General features: G+C 41.0%; 1 protein-coding gene across 1 annotated transcript in view; it reads right to left on the reverse strand.

The window, feature by feature from the left end:
- tmem104 (transmembrane protein 104) overlaps positions 1-18,596 on the reverse strand; it is a 59,529-nt gene that overhangs the window by 8,536 nt on the left and 32,397 nt on the right. Inside the window, exon 9 of the mRNA XM_010736457.3 lies at positions 5,384-5,477. Coding sequence (XP_010734759.1) covers positions 5,384-5,477 — 94 coding nt within the window. The remainder of the gene's footprint in view (positions 1-5,383; positions 5,478-18,596) is intronic.

Here is an 18,596-nt window from a genome sequence, read left to right on the forward strand (position 1 = left end):
CTGAAAAGTGATTGATCGTTCAAGGTTATATATTTATATATATTTATTTATGTATTATTTATATAAATATATCTATATATATATGAAATTCACTGGTGGTGCATCAGCATCCGAGATCAAAACAAATGGGCATTACAGGCCAGGTTAGGGTCAGGTCCACTAAAATGCTCGTTATATTTCACCTTGCACATCATCATAACATCATAATTTAATTAAAACTGTAACTAAACGAAATACAACTCACCCAAACCGTCTTCGTTTGCCTTTTCAACAATCACCAACTCCACCACAATAAATCTTTAATTCACCGACACGATGTTTGCACTACTTCACATTCAAGATTTATTTAGGCAATAAATAACGTAAGTATGAACAAATATCTTCTTTTAAAACAAATGGTTGAAGGCACAGCTTTAATTCCTCCATGAAACGAAGGCAACTCTGAGGTAAACAAGACCCAGAGGTCACAGACCATAATTAAAAGTTTAGTTACTGAGTATAGATCCAATTGATCATCTTCTCCAACCAAAGCAGACATCCCCCCTAATCACGGTGGAACTCATCGCAGCAGGAAGTCAAACCTCTCATTACGAAAAGAAACATCAATACGAAGCAGGGACGGAGGACAGGGGCAGTCGAACATGTAACAACAGTCAGATGGTTTAGTCCTTGGTTGGCAAGAGGGGCGTCACAGACAGACAGAACAGGGATGATGTTTTCTGTTGTTTTTTTTTATCTCTTAAATGTAATTTTTCAGGACCTCTGAACTGTGAATCTGCTGCACAGTTCATTAAGACCTGCTCATATTTCACCGTTCCCCTGTGAGCTGCATGCTCCGGACAAACTGAACTCAACCAGCCACCAGAGTCCTCCTGACCTTCAAAAACAATAACTCCCTCCCTCACCCATTTAAAATGGCACCGGGCAGCTGTGAACATCCCCGCAGGCTCTTTCTTCGCTCCATACAATGTGTTGTAGTAAACTAAGAGCATTAGATGGATGTGAGCCCCGTGGATCACCAAGGCTACGACTCTTTAACTTCCAGTTGGTTTTCTTTGGAGCAGAGGAGGAAAATAGTGTCTGTGGTTTACTGTGTTTCACATAAATATTCAGTTTATCACATTCAGGGCGGTTACTGTGAAGTCCTGATGATAAAAAAAAATTATTTGACTATTAAAGATTTGTGTTCTCAAATATAATCTTAAATAGTTTATATAACACGAGGAAATAAACCTCACCTTTTTGTTTTTTATGAACTATACATGAAAATACAAGCGCTACGTTTAATCACACTACCTCTTAAAAAGTATTCTATTGTTTTATAACTGAATCCAATTGATTAACTGGAAAAAAAGACCCATAACGTCAAAGAGGGAGTGTCAGACTTCTATGTCTACTTTGATGCAACATTGTAAGACAATAAAACCAATGGCAGGTCAGGCAAACAATTACTTTATAATAGTGGCTTTGAATGTCCTTTCAGTCTACGTCCAATCCAATCTCCAGGTAATTCTAATATTTCCGTCACTTTTCTTGTCGTTGAGACACTTTATTTTGCTGTTTTGATCGTCTGTCCAATGTGACGTTACTGTGAAAGTGTGACCTTCAATGATGAGCCGAAAGAAGAACTTCCAACGATATTTTATGCGGTTTACAATGTTGATTATTAGAAGGAACGATATGTATGAACCATTCAGGCTCAAATACCCTCTGCTCATTGTAGTCTTTTGAGTGGACAGACTGTTGAACCAAACTCAATTCTGAAATCAGGTTTTTCACAATAAAACTTTAGTTACACCGTCGCTACGACTCAATTCGATCTACAGGCACAATCAGCACACATAAGTTTACTGAGAAGTCTTTCACAAAGCTCGTTTTGACCTAAAAGGGTCCATGGTCGTTCTGATGACAGTAAAGTGACGTATGCCTGCTGTCATGTATATTTTTTTTATATGTCCTGTCCTGTATTTACTGTATTTCTCAGTAAATTCTTGTAATTAAGCTCATAAAAGAAAGAAAATGAAGGGAAATGAAGGAGTGACACCAGATGAAAATAGCTTCCCTCTGAAATTAATGTGACAGTTGCTCTTGGGCAGCATATGGATCATATGTCACATACTCAACAGTTAATATGGACAGTAACCACTCTGAGGCTCCATCCATCCATCCATCCATCCATCCATCCATCCATAGAGACGGACGGAAGTGATTAATACTCGTTTACTGAGTGAAGAGGCCGTTAACTTATTCCCTTCCTCTCATACCACTCAATATCAATTAGAGGAGCTCTCCACTCCTGTCAGTGTTAAGGAGGTGGTCTTCTGGAGAGCTGGCAATGACCCCTGCTGCTTTCAGGGGGCGCGAGGCGGGAAATGAAGAGGCTGACTGCAACAGGCTCGAACAGTATTTACCTTCACACACTCACTGACATAATTACACAGTGAAAACACTCTATTACTACTATTACTGTTACTACTCCCGAACTAGTTTGTTTTCATATATCTTTCAGTGTGCAGAAGATTCCTGTGCAGGTGCAGGCTTGTGAGAAGTATCATATATTTGAAATAAACAGTAAATGGCTAACTTAAAATGCTCATACTCCCTCTACCACTACTAATTTTGCCTGGCCTTGAATTTAAGGAGGGCAGTAACAGTCATTACATCGTAAAGTAGTCTTACTCTGTTTTGTCTGCAAATAATGCTTTAGCCAAAAGGTTGAACTTTAATGTGGTCCGGTGAGTAATTACATACGTCAGACTCCGCTCCATTCACATCTTAAATGTACAAGATGTTGACTTGCAAGTACACTGTGATGAAAAGGCGTTAAAGGTTAACGAGCTCTTTTAGGAAAATTATTACTAGTATTTCTAAGGAAAATGAACGATGGCGATGTTGGAGTGGACGTGCTCGAGTCTTTCATTACATTTGGACTTTACTTTAAAGTAGAGGGAAGAATAAGTGAAGAGGCACTTATTCAAGGTCAACAGTAGGTCAACGACCTTTATTTTTACGCCTTCATTACATACTGCAAAGAAAATGCAGAAAAAAGGTTTTTATGAATTACTTTACTTTAAAATTCAATTAAACTTAAGCTAAAATGCCTCTCCTATATATTCTCTATTTTTATTTCTTGGGGGCATACTTGTTCTCATGATTGTTGAGTTTTTCCAGACACACCAGATACGTAAGGGATGTCAGTGCTATTGCGTTTGTCCTTCTTTTCTTTATCACCCATTGTGTTGGGGTCCTTCCTGGATCTTGTGGTCCCAGTTGGAGTTTCCACAAACTTTGAGTGCATCCTTCAAATGTTGGAGCTCCTTTTCTTGGGCAGGTTATCAGCCCTGTGTTAAAGGGTTCTGATAACACCTAGGTTCTGTCAAAGAGTAGATACTGGTCTGTATGAGTGGGTCTCCTGTACATCCAACTTGGACGCTCTTTTCCCCTTGGATGAAAGTTGAAATGTCTTCAGAGTAGAAGCTTAATAATAATTAAATACGTTGTTAGGCCCTTTGTTCATTAGGTGGTGAAGATGGCAGAGTAGTTGGACGGATGCATCCCTCTAGTCTTGTCAGAAATTAACTTGTAGATGTTGCTTATGTTGCAGTGACCAACCAAAATGTGTGCAGATGGCCTGAGCCCAAATGTGGCCCCACGCACCTCTTTCCATTTCAATTTAGGATCAATTAAGTGAAAGTCGCTGCAGTCCTGCGTGGTAAAAAACAGTGTCACACTGATCCAGGCTAATGGTTCGTCCATTTGAAATCACAGCATGTTTAGAGGCAGCGCAGCAGCAGGCGGTCACACCATCACTCATGTTTGGGCTAAAAAAACTCACTGGACGAGAAGGTGACTACAGTTGAGTGGCAACGATCATGACAAGGCCAGAGCCGAGAGCAGGAGGCAGAGCCCCAACACACCAGCCAGCTGCCAACCCTGACATTCAACACACACCACGTCCAATCACAGGGCAGCACAGGTGACTGCAGGTGTATCCAGGGAGTGGTGAGTAATGGTCAGGAGGGGAGGTGGGGTCGTATGTCTGCAGTGTAACCGAACCGAGTCGGTTAAATCAACCTGAGTTTACACTTTTCTTATTTATCAGCTTGAATTCATCATGTTAAAAATCGGCATTTTTAGTGAAAAGGCAAGCCATAAATCTTTTACAGTCACCTCTCAAACCTGCAGGGGAGTGTTTGACACGGCCGAGGCAGATCTCGAGTCGAGCCGAGTCGACTGTCTAACGTTTGATTTATAGGCACAGTTTGTGATCCACATGTAAACAGGGGAGTGCTGTGCTGTAGGATACTGCAGCCACTTGCACCAAACAACAGCCACACTTACATATATCTGAAGAGAGACGACGTCTTTACAGCATTACATTTCCTCTTGGCCTCAAGCAGAAATACTGCAACTCAAAGTGTCTATTGGAATCGAACAGCAGACGGTTTCCCTACACGTCTAAGGATTGATAATCAAGTACTCTGATTACAAAAACAGGTTATTACCGCTGTTCTTAAAGGATAATTCTGGTTCAGGAACAGTACACTACAACAGTCGACGGGTTAAACATCTAATCCAGTTCAACTGAACCACTTCATGTGGAGGTCTTGCTTAAATTAGTGCTGCAGGTGTCTCTATACGGGCTTTGTTTATCACCTGTCTTCTTCTTTTTAACGTCTTTTTCATCATTAGCATGTCACGTCTGAGCTCAACCAGACATTTATAACCGTGTTCGAAATCTAGTGACTCAAACATAAACAGAAAAATGCAATCTGATACCAAATATTATTTTAAAATCTGAATATTTTTAAAGGGTCTGTTGGATCTCTGAGTGTCCTTTCCTTCACATCATCACATGGAGGACAAACACAGTCATTGTATCAATCAAATATATAAGCTGCCAGTGGAAGAGGAGTGAGATGTGCAGCTAAGACGCTCGTGTTTTCCAGCCGGGCAGACAGTGGACAGTGTGTGTGGATGCTTCTGTGTTTGTGTGTTGTTTATGCGGGCTAGCGCGCGGCCATGCGGGGGTGGCGGCCACGCCATGATTCAGTGGTGTTGTGATTTTAACAGCGGAGACCTCAGGACGGGCGGTTTATTTTCGCCCGTCGCCCTGTGAGTGACGGTCCAATCAAGCTTGGGACGGGCTGTCAAGCCTGTCAGGCTGAGGAATGAGAGGAGATGGGAATCAAAGACACAGAGCAGGACCGAACCATGATGGACGGACCTGAGCACAGCCGGCAGCCACACAGGCGAAGGTAGGAGGAGGGGGGGAGGGAGAAGAAACAGAGAAAATGGAAATGTATGTAGGTGGAAAAAGAGGAGGCAGGAAGGAGAAATCACGTAAGGAAAAGAAAACATTGCAGGATTAGTTTATTCTCACCGATCCAGCGCATGAGTGAGGTGAGGATTTGAAGATATTTGGTCTTCTGGGCATTGAAGAAGGTGAAAGGACCCAACAGAAGAGTGAAGACGCTCTGCAAGAAGAGAAACAGTCGATTATTCTAAATTGTAGAAGACAGAAAATAAGCAAACAAACATAAAAAATCATGTCAGGAACCAAAGCCGGCTTTAACTGACTGTACTATCCAATAACAAGAAACCAAAGCAATAACAGTAAAATGTCACCTGACACGAATGATGCTGTAAATGTCAGAACTTGTCGGTGAGTGAATTTGATTCATGGCGGATGATTATTATGAACATCTGTACGATCCTACCCCTGAGATACTAATCAACTGTTTCTGTGTAAGCCGTGTATTTATTCAAGGTGATTCTTCAGGCGAGGTACACGACGTTAGTGCTGAGCAGCTGATTAATCAGGTTGCTATAGACAAAAACTGTAAAAATCATTTAACCGTTTAACCGAGTGAAAATATTTTGTTGGTTTCAGCTTTTTAAATGAGAGAAGTTGCTGATTTTCTCATATTTTTTCAAACTTCCTGGGTTTAATTGGCCTCCAACATCGTCTCACATTTGCGCGTTTGCTCGATCGTTGTTAATTTTATATTCGCAGCTCTGCTCTGAACTCGTGACACTCGTCATTCTGCCGTCAAAAAAATCCCATCAGCCCTCTCAAAGATAGGCGAGCAGATAAAAACAGGTCGGACCGATCCATAGTCCACCAAAAAATTCCTCTCAGGCCACAGCTCTGATTGCCTATCTGATACTTTTCTTTATCGAGAGCTGCAATCAGAGGCAGTGGCTCAGCTACTGTAGCTCCAATCCCATCAGTTCCCCTCACTCCTCCTTCTTCACGCCTGCAGACTTATTCCCTTCATCCATTTCTTCCCTCACGCCCCAATTCTCCGGCGCTCTCGGGTCTTGACGGGCATGCGATCGCACTTTTGTGTCATTTCATCTGAAGAGCAACCTTCATATTCCCATCCATCCACACCTCACATACAGACGTCTGTGAGGATGGAGAACAAGACTTCAAAGTTCAGTGTTGAACCTTTTAATCTACTGAGCACTAACAGTGTTTTTTAGCCTGTCAAATATCAACATGCCATTAAATTGGGTTAAAATCCAACTTTTATTTATGTTTTTTTCGACTTTTTGGGGGTTAAATGTAAATTTTCAAACCAGAAATCTGGACTCATGAGACCCATAGACTGTATAAAATATGAACGTAGTCTCCATGATGTCACGTTTCTGAAGAACCGTTGTGAACGACACCTCCACGCTCTTAACCCTGCATAACTTTAAGCCTTAATATAATGTGAACAGGTGAGTTGTATATAAATTCACCCTCAGTACAGTTGTCATGAACGGGGAAATTAGCTACAGAGACCAAAACTGTTTTTTGTACCAGGCTGTAAACATGTTTATTTCTGCTGTGAAGTTGGACATTTGGACATGGGGACTTATGGAGACTGACTCACTTCTGGAGCCAGCCTCAAGTGGACGTTAGAGGAACTGCAGGTTTTGAGGGCTTGTCCCTCACATGCAGAGATTTCTCTGGATTGCAGATGGTGAAACTTTAACGTTAAACTGTTTCAAATGTGTTCCTTACTAAAATGCATTCATATCAACAACAAACCATCCAGGACTCGACCAAGAATGGCCTGACTAAGATATATTCCCATATATACCGTATTCAAGTTCCCACTCACTCACACGAACGTTGACTAAACATTAATTAAGGTTGTTTGTACATAAGCAGACATCATTCTAAACTCTGGTCCATTTGATTAATTTATGCTGTCAGTTAGTGAGGGAGCTGTTGGTGCCAAATGACTTACAAGTATCTAAAAGTTCCCTACAGAGTGTTTCCTGTGTTTGAACTAATGAACGAGGGAACGAGGGAGCGATTTCGGACACAGCGAGAGTCAGCTATTATTTCCACATGGACGGATGGACAGCCGGGGCATCTGTGGGTGTGAGCGGAGAAAAATAATAGCCTTTGATTCTGCTGAATAATGACGACGCCTGTGTCTATATATTAAAGTATTACCAGCTGTCTTCTTGGCAAAGTGCAGCCTAAGCTCGAGCTGAGCCAAAGCATAAATCTGAAACACCTATTGGAGGTAATGAATGAACCATTATGAAGAGAGATGTGTCTGAAGGAGGAACTGAAATTAACGGCATGTGGTTGACAGACGGCAGTATTTTAGCCGTGAATGTTTCGGCACGGTCGGCTCTTTCCAGGCACCTTTGGTTTCTGTCTAAAGATCACTTTGTAAACTTCAAGGGACTTCACATATATTAAGTTTGAAACATCAACACAACAGCAGCCATAACTTTATGACCACTGACAGGTGAAGCATTTCATGGAAATGGTAGAGGCCTATTTCAGGAATGGTTTGAGGAACAGAACAAGTTCAAGGTGTTGACTTGATCTCAATCCAATCGAGCATCTATGTCTTGGACAAAGAAGTCCAATCTATGGAGGCCAAACGTCGCAATTTACAGGACTTAAAGGATCTGCTGCTAATGTCTTGGTGCCAGACTTTTCTTGGAGCCTTCTCTGTCTCTCTGACACAAACAGTGGTGGCCTGTAAACCTCAATGATAAATACATTAAACATTGTGTTACTGTATTATAGGACGGGCAAGACGCACCAAGCATCAGGCTCAGTGTTCTTTACCTGTGACAAATGCTGAATTTTGGTATACAGTTGTCCCTCGCTATAACGCGGTTTCAATTTTTTCGCGGACTCGCTGTTTCGCGGCGGTCTTAGCTATGGGCAATGTGGGCGACCGCCCAGGGCGCAGTCTCCGTGAGGGGCGCCCAGGGCGCAAATGTGGCCAGGACCGGCGCTGCTGTACAGTATGAACGTGCATTGTGTTCTGCGTCCTAAATTGGCTAAGGGAGTACTGTACAAAATGCGTGTAAAAAGGGGTATACAAGTGTGTGGTTAAGGGGTTTTACGGCCTTAAAACATGTATAATAACTGCAAAACTTACTCCGCGGATTTCGTTTATTGCGGGTTATTTTTAGAACGCATCCCCCGTGATAAACGAGGGACCACTGTAACCAACAAAGAAAAATCATTTTAAATACTTCAGTTTGCAGACGATGAACATGTTTAGCTACAAATCACTTATTGTCATTTACCATCAAATGTATTGATTTTATTTATTTAGCACAAACTCAACATGGTACATACTCTCATAAAAATCAGGATTTATACTGGGGTTCAGATGTTTTAACGCATATAATGTGTGTTTCCTGTTTTTTTGCATGTCTCGTGAACTTCCCTTATTTGGACTGTGTTTTGCTGAGGATGGCAGGGAGAGATATCAGTGGTTCAAGGACCGGAGAGACAAGGACGTGAGAAACAGGCCCATTTAAAAAATGTATAAGAACCAATGGTTAGAGCTCCTCAGGGAGCCTTTTCTCTGCAAGCCCTTTTGTGTGTTGCACTGATAAACGATCCTTCTTGTACAAGAATAATAAATTCAACTTAAACTTTGATACTTTGAATCCAGTCTTCCTTATTCAAGGGTTTTTCTTTAAAAATTCCCGTAACACATACCATCCTCGGTCTCGACTATGTGTTGAGACAAAATATGAGGTGGATTTTAGAGGCAAAAACGATCCAAACTGGCACTGAGGCATGTCCATACGAGTTAAAAATATTTCTGCTTGAAAGAGGATTTGGTGCTCAACCCGGGCCGCTGCGAATCTGCATCATAAACAAACTGAGACAAGAAGAAGTTAAACTTTAACACAGTTTTTAAGCTAACTTACATTTGTTTGCTCGGCTGTCTGGCACGAATCAACAAAGACCAATCCAGAGGTCAAACTTCCTTGACTGATGCGCGATTGATTGATTTTATAAAGTTTGGACAGCAAGAAAGAAAAACACATAAAACGCGATTGTGGCAGAGATAGTAATATCCCTGAGGGTTAACAGCACTGAGCCTAGTTTGGGCACACGGCTGATGAATTTCTCAACAGCTTCTGGACTCTCATGAATCAAGACTGCACCTCCAAATAGCTTACAAGCTCCCATTAAACCCCCCACACCACCCAGCAGCCCGAGGACATTAGACTGCTCAACTGTATCAACAAGAGCAACACAAGAACAAAACAACAGTCCAAAAATAAATAACTGCAACACCTCCGCCTTTGTAGAGAATTTGTGCCAATTAGATCCCCAACAAAGACAATAATGTGGCTACCAAACATGTTTTTAACATCAGGAAGAGGGAAAATCGATCAGAGAAAAGGGTAAAGGAGACATATTTCTCTACAGCAGCCTCGATAGATCAGACTGAATGCAGCCACAAGTCAAGGTGTGTTTGGTAACCTAAACAGGAGTGGATACAACAGAAAGGCACAAGTCAATGCAAACACCATTAAAGTGTTGATTAATAAAACCTTGACAAGGGTTGGCACTAATGCCACGTGTAAAAGACTTGAAGTTAATGGGCTAAAAACTTGTAAAACCACCAAGACAGTCCATTAACTAGACAATGAGGACATATACTCAATGTCAGACACAGGAAATAAAGGGGGTCTTGAGTTTGGTACAAATTAGATCACAGAGGCACTCGAGCTGCACAGGAAGAAGAAAAACAAGCAGGAAATGGCTTTTAGAGAGCGAACATGGAGGAAAGTGTGAGTGGGCGTCAGATGCCATGTGCTGTTGGGTGACTCAGACCCAGAGAGCTGGCACGACTACACCAGAGCACAGGGACAGAGCGGTAAGGTCACCAGAGGCACGGCCAGCAGGAGATCACACTTCACCATTCATTACCAGTATGAACTGGCTGTGGAGAGAGAGGGAAGAGGTGGTTTGAAGTCCAAGTCCTCCCTGTTTGAGAAGTAAATATTATCACATTTGGCGGCAGAGATCGGCTCCGACCCTGAGGAGAATCTGCTGCTGTAAACTCAACACTTCCTCTATGTTTCTATGTCGCTTTATTTAACAGGAATTTTAATAAAATACACGTAGAACTATAACAAAAAGCTAAGAAAATGTTAATGTTAGTAGCAATACTATTCAGGACACCCTCATGGCTAAATTCCACCGGGTATGGATGCGTCCTGTTCTAGACAATGTTTCAAATCCCACCAGAAGCACGGCGGCCGGGTTGAGAAAGAACCAGCTCATTCCCAAAAAACAGTCAATAACTGACCGTTACTGCACAAATGTTTCAAATTAAAAGCCCTTTTCTTGTTGGCTTTTAATGTGAAACACTGCTCGACTGTAGAATTTCACCATCTATCATCAAATAAAATTGGCGTGCTTTCGTGCATTAGTTTAATTTTGAAGTTAGGCGTTAAGGAGGACCAGAAACTAAAAGTACAAATAAATATATGGCGTGAGATCATCTCCTTTTCTGGACTTTTTTGGCTACTATAACAGATGAGAAAGAAGTCAGTGTCATGACGACTGAGGAGAAACATTGAGGAACACTTTGATGTAAATTTACAGAGCTGTAAGCTCTGGACAGATGGACGCAAACCTACAGAAAGAAATATTAAAAAATCTCCATTTAACCCTCTGATCGATGGCATCATATTTGAACTGTTATAATTATATTAACACCGCACAGTACGAGCTTAAAACCAGCGTCCATGGTCCGCCTCAGCTGGGAATATGCAGCCGCGTCAGCCGGAGAAATAAAACTGCCAGAAAACAGGCGAACAAGAGACGAATATAACCAGGATTTCATAACGTAGACGGATTGAATGACACTTGGTTCCAATGCATTTATTCATTTAATACTTTGTTCAGGCTGTTCCAGCAATTTCATCTTACTCCTCCTCACAAGGCCGACATACAGATTTTTGTCTGCATGGTTTTTTTTCCTCCCTCGCCACAGAAACTGCTTACGTTTCATGCTCAGTTTAATAAATGTCTCAATAAACAAAAACAAATTCTGTCAGGAGAAAAGTGGCATGAATCAATTTTGGCTAAACCTCCCCGTCACCCTCCACCCTCCACCCTCCACCCTCGCTTCAGCAGGTTGATGGGTTTTGCTCCTCCGGAGCAGCACACTCATCAACTTTGAGCATTTCACTTTTGACAACAAAGACATTCTTAAAAATCGGCCATTTCTCCTCCTCGATATGAGACAACACTTTCAGCAACAGCCACCGGGCCCCGGCTGCAATCACACAGTTCAGTGAAACACAATAAACGACGGCGAGACGTCCGAGATGAGAAACGGCGAAGGTGACCACGGCGATGACGGATACAAACACTGAGATCTATCCCATCACCTCTCTTCAGAGGGTACATCAACAAATACTGAGGAATATGCTGCATAACTGCCAAACACATAAGGTCAAAGCCGGTCAGGCCTGTGGGAGGTTGTACATTAATGTACTTTAATAACAATGGAGAACTTATCAAGTGCAGTGCTTGGTCCAATTTGTTCTTTTGTGGTAGCTTTACTGCAGTTTCATCCATGAATTGGACTTTCACATTGTGACCTGCACTGTGAGCCGAAGGAGACATGCCACAAAATGATTAATTAAACTAAAAGAAGCAGAAGAAGCAAGACCTCTAATCACAGTGTATGAAGGTGTTTCAGCTAGAGCGATGTTAAAATAAAAGAGTGCAACTTAACCGTTCAGATAAATGTGCTACAACCTGAAATATCTGTTTCATCTTGTATTTTAAATAATAAACATACTATTCTTTTTACAAATTGTAATTTTAGGAGACTTAATTAGAGCAGAAAATATACACACAGCTTCTTCTTAAAGCCCAAAGGACGACAGGAAAATCAGAAAAGCACAAACCTTTAAAGCCCCCGAGGGGTGGAAATAATGAAGTGGAGGGTACGGATGGGAATAAGTGTCGCTTCATTGTGTTTTAATCAAAAAAACAAACAGAGATGAAACATAAGCAATTTGTTAGAGACTCTGCTGTGGTTGGTTGAGGGGTGAGCAGTCTGCAGACAGGCCGGTGTGCTGTATGACCTGACGTGGTTGGGACCGTACTGATGATGCATACATACATCATACAGTCCTCATTGCTACACCGCGCTCTCGCTATAGACCACGGCTCACATCAAGACAAGGCTCAAAGGACATTATCTTTTTATAATTATATCAACAACCTGCTGCCTCCTGTTCTCTGAACCTCATTCTCCTGTTTCCATCTCCAAGCAGCCAGTGTTACAGCACATGGCCACCAGGAGAGCAGATCATTGACTGTATATAGATGAAGATGGACCACATGACAGCTACCCAAAAGTAAAAGCAAAACTTCTTGATCTCCCCCCTGCTGGCTGGCTGCAGGACAGGTCAAATCCATTTTTCCAGAAGAAAGTTTCAGTCATTTCAGGTCCACATTTGATGCTATTAAAAAAGGGGATTTCTTGTCATGATTGCACGCAATTAAGTCGGATGGTGTTCACTACTGCACAGACTCTGGCTCCGCGAATATATCCGGGATACTTTGGGTTTGTGAGGAAGTGGGGACACATTGTTCATCATTATACATGTCAACGGTCCAGAACTACTAGTGTGGACGACAGATGGCACTGGTGATGAACTTAAATTGTTGGAGCGACGATCACGACTGCTTCTCATTCAAACCGATCACGCTAACAGAAGACAACACATTTCTATTTCAAAATAAAAGCATTTGTTATTGTAACCTAAAAAAATATTTACAACAGGCAGCTTCTAGGTGTGAAAGTGGAGAATGGCGTCTTATAACATCTATAAAAAGTTAACAAAAACAGGGGCGTCCAGGTGGAGCAGGAGTTTAGGATGCTGACCACAGTTGAGGACCTTTGTAAGTCTCTCTCCTCAGCTCTCTACTGTCTGTCCAAAACAGGGGAAAAGTACTTTTTTTAAAAAAACAAAATAACCTTTCCAGCGCTTTCTGTGACGCTGCAAACTCTTAATTTGTGAGTAAGAGATTAACGGGGCTTAGATATGGTGAATGATCTCAATAATGGTTGAAAACCCGACCACCAACAGGCAGCGCAGGCTGTCAATCACTTTCAAAGTCTATATAAAGAACCGGTGTTTTGGATTTGTGCGGATGAGAGAGTGCGGAGAGGGTATGGAAAGGCATTTAATTGGTATTAGATTGCGTCACTCGGAGCTCACGAGCCAATCCAACGGCCTTATTAATCACCACATATGTGGTGTTGCTTCATCGATCACAGTTGGGCTACATAAGTCAACCACTGACCGCCCAACCCCATTTAAGTAATTAATCAACATATTTTCTGTTCTTTTCTGTCGGGTCAGCCAAACTCTGCGATGGCACAGATGTCCTCAACCAACCGAGCCATATGACTAGTTTGTTCCCGACTGCCAAGCAGTCAAGGCGCTGTGCAATCGTGAAAAATCAATTGGTAAACAATGTTTTTCGTCAGACGCAAAGAGGGTTAATGTTAAAGACCCAGAGGATGAGCAGAGATCACGCTAGGGACAAAGTTCAGCACTGAAAATCATAAGTGCCCTGGTGGCTCCATGCGGTGGTCCAGCCTGGATACTTATAATCCTCCCCGACCCACAATCAAACAGAGAAAGACGGATTACGATTCCCAATCCCCACAGTCCCAAGATCCCCAGCCATTTGTGTCTGATGTTAATCTTTATTCCAAACAGATTTCAAACAATAACTAGAGGCACCGCGGGTCATCATTCAGTCGTTTTTTCTTTATGTTTCATCATTGTTACTGTCACAGCTTCGGGGAGAAAAAAGAGAATATAAGACTTTTAAGTAATTATTTTGCTGATTAAAGAAAAGCAAAGGGAAGTCGGATGTGATTAAAAGTTCATGTTGATTCTTTTCTCCCAGGATAAACTAACTTTAACTCGGATGCGGATCATGTTGGATTGAGTCCATCTGCCGTTTGTCAAACTTCAACCTGCAGCAGCGCTGAGAGGTTTTCCTCTGAATTTCTCAATATTTATTAAATATAGTCTGTCCGTCAGGGAGATACTCTCTATTTCAGATGAGGCAGCACGGAAATAACTTTTTATTTCACTAACTGGATTAATCGAGGCCGATGCTCCCTCACTCTCATTCACTGTCTATGTCACTCAACCACTAAATGCTCATAAGAGATACAATGTAGGAGGGTCCAGAAGAAGGTAAAGGGTTTCCAGATGTGGAGTTTGCCATTTTATGTTGAACGAGATCATCTGTGGTCTCCACAGTGCCGATATTAAACAGTCAACTTAAGATCAACTGTTGTGTTTATTCAATGGCTTGTCTCCAAGTCCAGAACTTTAACACTGCCTCTTTCGATGAGCTATAAAACCGACATAAACACCGGCTGTAATTAATTACAAGATGCATTTCTTTACAGGAACAAATGTAGCTGCATTGCAGATAACTAAACCAATTGGTTTCCTCACCAGCGGCTGCAAAAACTGCAATAACTCAAGACCTGCACGCGTCATTAAACTTTAATTAAGACCTTGAGTTGAGACCTTGAATGTGAAAAATATCATCAAGCAAAAAAATAAAAACCTACAGACAGTTTGACAGAAATTAAGAAACATTCTCAGTGTGAATGATGCACAATTTGCTTTGCTTTTCATTTCATTCGGATTGATTGAAATTAATCAGCAGAGGGGTAAAGTGAACCAAGTATTCAGCACATATTTAACCTCTTCCACTCCCCCTCTCCTCATGATAAACATATCTGTGGCTCCTCATCTGAAAGCTAGAGACCTGATTGATTAATTTGAGAACCAGCCCGACACTGTATGAACTTTTTGCAGTCATAAATCTGTAATAAACTGTTTTATTTTGGTTCTTATTCAAATATTAACTATGTAAGGAGGCTTACTGCTTTATGAATTAAGTATATGATGATCAATCCCATGCTTTGTCTCATAAGTTGTTGCAGCAGTTATTTTAGGTTGACACCAATCACTTCACAGATTTGGTGCAAAATTTTGCCATTTTTGATCACTGAAAAATGGATAGAAATAGTCAAAAATCCCTTTAAAATACCATATTAATACACCAAGACCTTGAGGAACACCACAGAAAAATTCTTGCTATGATTTGGTGTCAAATACTTTTGACATTTGGAGATTTCTATGAGAAATCTTTTATTTGTTGGCAAGGTTAAAAGGCTCACAGCCCAATGATATTGTCTATAAATGTGCGTGTTCATGACAAAATACAGGTATCAAAGTCTAACAAAAAGACAGATTTTTTAGATTTCCGGACAATATTTCATCTTAATGATGCAAAACAAAACAACATTCTGAAAAAAACACCACTAGACAAAGACAAAGCAATGAAATATTGGATATTATGAGGCGATTCATTGCCTCGGCCATGACATGTATGATAAAAGACTTGAGGGGTAACGTGACCATGGTGGTATGGAATAGAAATGGCATAAAATAGGCCATAAAAGCCCAGGAGATACACACAAACCCTGGTGATGAAGTAAGACATAAATGAACATGATTGGAGGGGGCAGATGATGCAGAGGGGCGAGGAGACGTCGCCTGGGAGGCAACACTTTGCAGTTAAAACCATATTGGAGCGACACGTTTGTCAGGATGAAAGAGAGTCTACCTGCGGCACCATTAATCACCAGAAAACGTCTCCATCAAGCCGACATAATTAACATAAATAAATAAATGTAAGAATGGATGAATAAAATGATTCGACCAGTCACACAACCAAGACATATGGTTTAAATTCCCTTTATCAGGATAAAAAATGGACTGCGGGTAGTTAATCTTGTGTACGAATGCCAAAATTAACCAGCTTGCAAAGTGACAGCCTGCTGTAATTAATAACCATTAATAATAAAATGAGAGCACTTTGGCAACGAGTGCACGGCAGAAACGGTTAGTCAATGAGGCGGCGAGTCAGCTGACAATTTTTATTTGATTGAATCAAAGTCAAATACTCTCCAGTTCCGGCTTCTCAAACTACGTTTGAATTATCTTTAAATTTCACGTTACTGTTCAGACAAAACAAGCATCCTGAAGAGGTCACCTCAGAGAGGATGATGGATATTTTTCATTATCTCCTGGTGTTTTTTGTTTAGATTAGAAGATTAATAAAGGAGTCAAAAAAAGTAGAATATTGACAGATTAATCAACAATGGAAGTAATTACTTAGGCAACCTGACAGAGCGTGAAAAAACAGGACAAACTAACAGGTAGACTTGACAGCAATTAATGTGCAGTACATGATTTAAACATGATGATCTATACTGAGTCCATTTAATGAGTAAGAGTTCATTTGTACACTCGAAGAAAAAATGGTTCTCTTGCTTTTTTTAAAGTTCTTTGGGGAACTGAATGAAAAAGGTTCTTTACCTAATGTTGCATTTAAAATTAAATATTTTAATTCAAATTATTATTTATTGCACTTTGAATGAACTCTAGGACACTATTTACGCTAAATTCCGCTAAGAACTTGACAAGAAATGGTTCTTTAAAGAACCGATAAAAAGTTCCCCCATGGCATCACCATGAAGAACCACTTTGGGTTCAACCTCTTTATTTTTAAGGCTGTACACTCAAAGAAGTCTTTTATAGAAGACTGATTACTGCTTCTTTAAGTCGACCCTTTACAGCAACTGGTTCCTTAAAGAACCGATAGGTTAAAGGTTCCTTGCAGAACCATAAGAATGTTCCCTTATGGCGTCACCATGGCCAGCTTAAAGCTTTATTTTTTAGAGGTGTAGCTGCAGAAACGATTGCCTTAGCTCATTTCTACGTTATATTGTGGTTTTTAAGGAATATTTGCTGTCAAGATAGTCGGATCGGGTTTCTGGGATATTTCCCAGAGAGTGCAGGAAATAAAACAGCAAAAAGAGAAGCTTCTTTCTTGATGGAAATTTGTTTTTCTTTCGGCAAAGTGGCAAATTAGCGGTGTCTCCATCAAGATGGCATTTCAAAGTGCTGCCAATGCATCAAAATGAGCATCAGAACAAAACCGCAGATCTAAATCAGTTCAACCTCAGCAGGACAGACTGCATCCCCAAAGCTGACGAGCAGAAGACACTTTTGAGTTATAAATATCATTAACGAATGACAGATTTAGGGTCAACGTGACGTTAATTTCCCTGAATGTGTGTGTGTGTGTGCATATTTCTGTGTTTCATGAGATAAAGACTCTATAACTGAGAGCTTATCTGCCGCCAACAGAAGCCTCTCAGTCCGTCTCTTATGTGGCCGTCTCTGTCAGCTCTGGACGTTACTCTCATCCTTTCTGGTCTTTGGGTCGTCATCAAGTTATAGAACCAACACACATACATGAATAAATAATGCCCAGCTGGAGCAGACTTCAGGAAACCAGTGAACCAAGCTGTCGACAGACTGTCAGGTCACGAGGAAGACCGTTCAATTCACTAGAGGTCCTTCAGCTACTTTGTTCAAGTCTGACAATAACACCAGAAACACTTTATATAAAGGCAAGGCCACAACTCCAATGATTTTCAAAGTAAATAGAAGTTTTATTGATCATGCAGTGGCACATCAAGAGATCAAACTTCAATACTTCATTGACACTGAACAAATTCCATCATTTGAGTATGTCTATTTTAAAGCAGTATTACATTGGAGGGTGTGCTTCACCATCATTATTGGCACGACAATGATGCGGTCCGGTCCGTAAGCACCACTGAAGTGCCAATAATGACTGTAAAGCACACCCTCCAATGTAATATGGCAATTATAGAACAATTACCAATTTTAAATAAAATATATAATCAAAACGTTTCATATTTTGAGCCAATTTGCTCTCAAAATAAATATTTTTCTGCTTGCGTCATCTCCATTTCCATCCATGGAGGTACAACCCTTCGGTTTACTACTTCAGCAAGTAGTGCGAGCCTTAGTAACGACCTGCAACAGAGACGACAACTGACATTCGTGGAGTTTCCCCAAATCAATAAATACCACACACATAAACGCAAAGTTTTCATGAGCATTTGTTGGGTCATTTGCTGGTTTATAAGATATTGTAACATCATAATTCAGGTATCGTATCAGCACCAGAATTCAAAAGAAACAACAGCACCCAGCCTCAGGCATATAACATTATTTAACACCATAGGAAACCGGATACATGGCATAGCATTTTTATGGTTATGTTACATGAATCAGCACCTGAGGAGCTCTCCTGCTGCAGTACCTCTACTCAGGAAATGTCTTTTTAATGTCTTGTTAACCTTACTGAC

This window comes from Larimichthys crocea, chromosome XII (assembly GCF_000972845.2).
Source record: "Larimichthys crocea isolate SSNF chromosome XII, L_crocea_2.0, whole genome shotgun sequence".
NCBI lineage: Eukaryota > Metazoa > Chordata > Actinopteri > Sciaenidae > Larimichthys > Larimichthys crocea.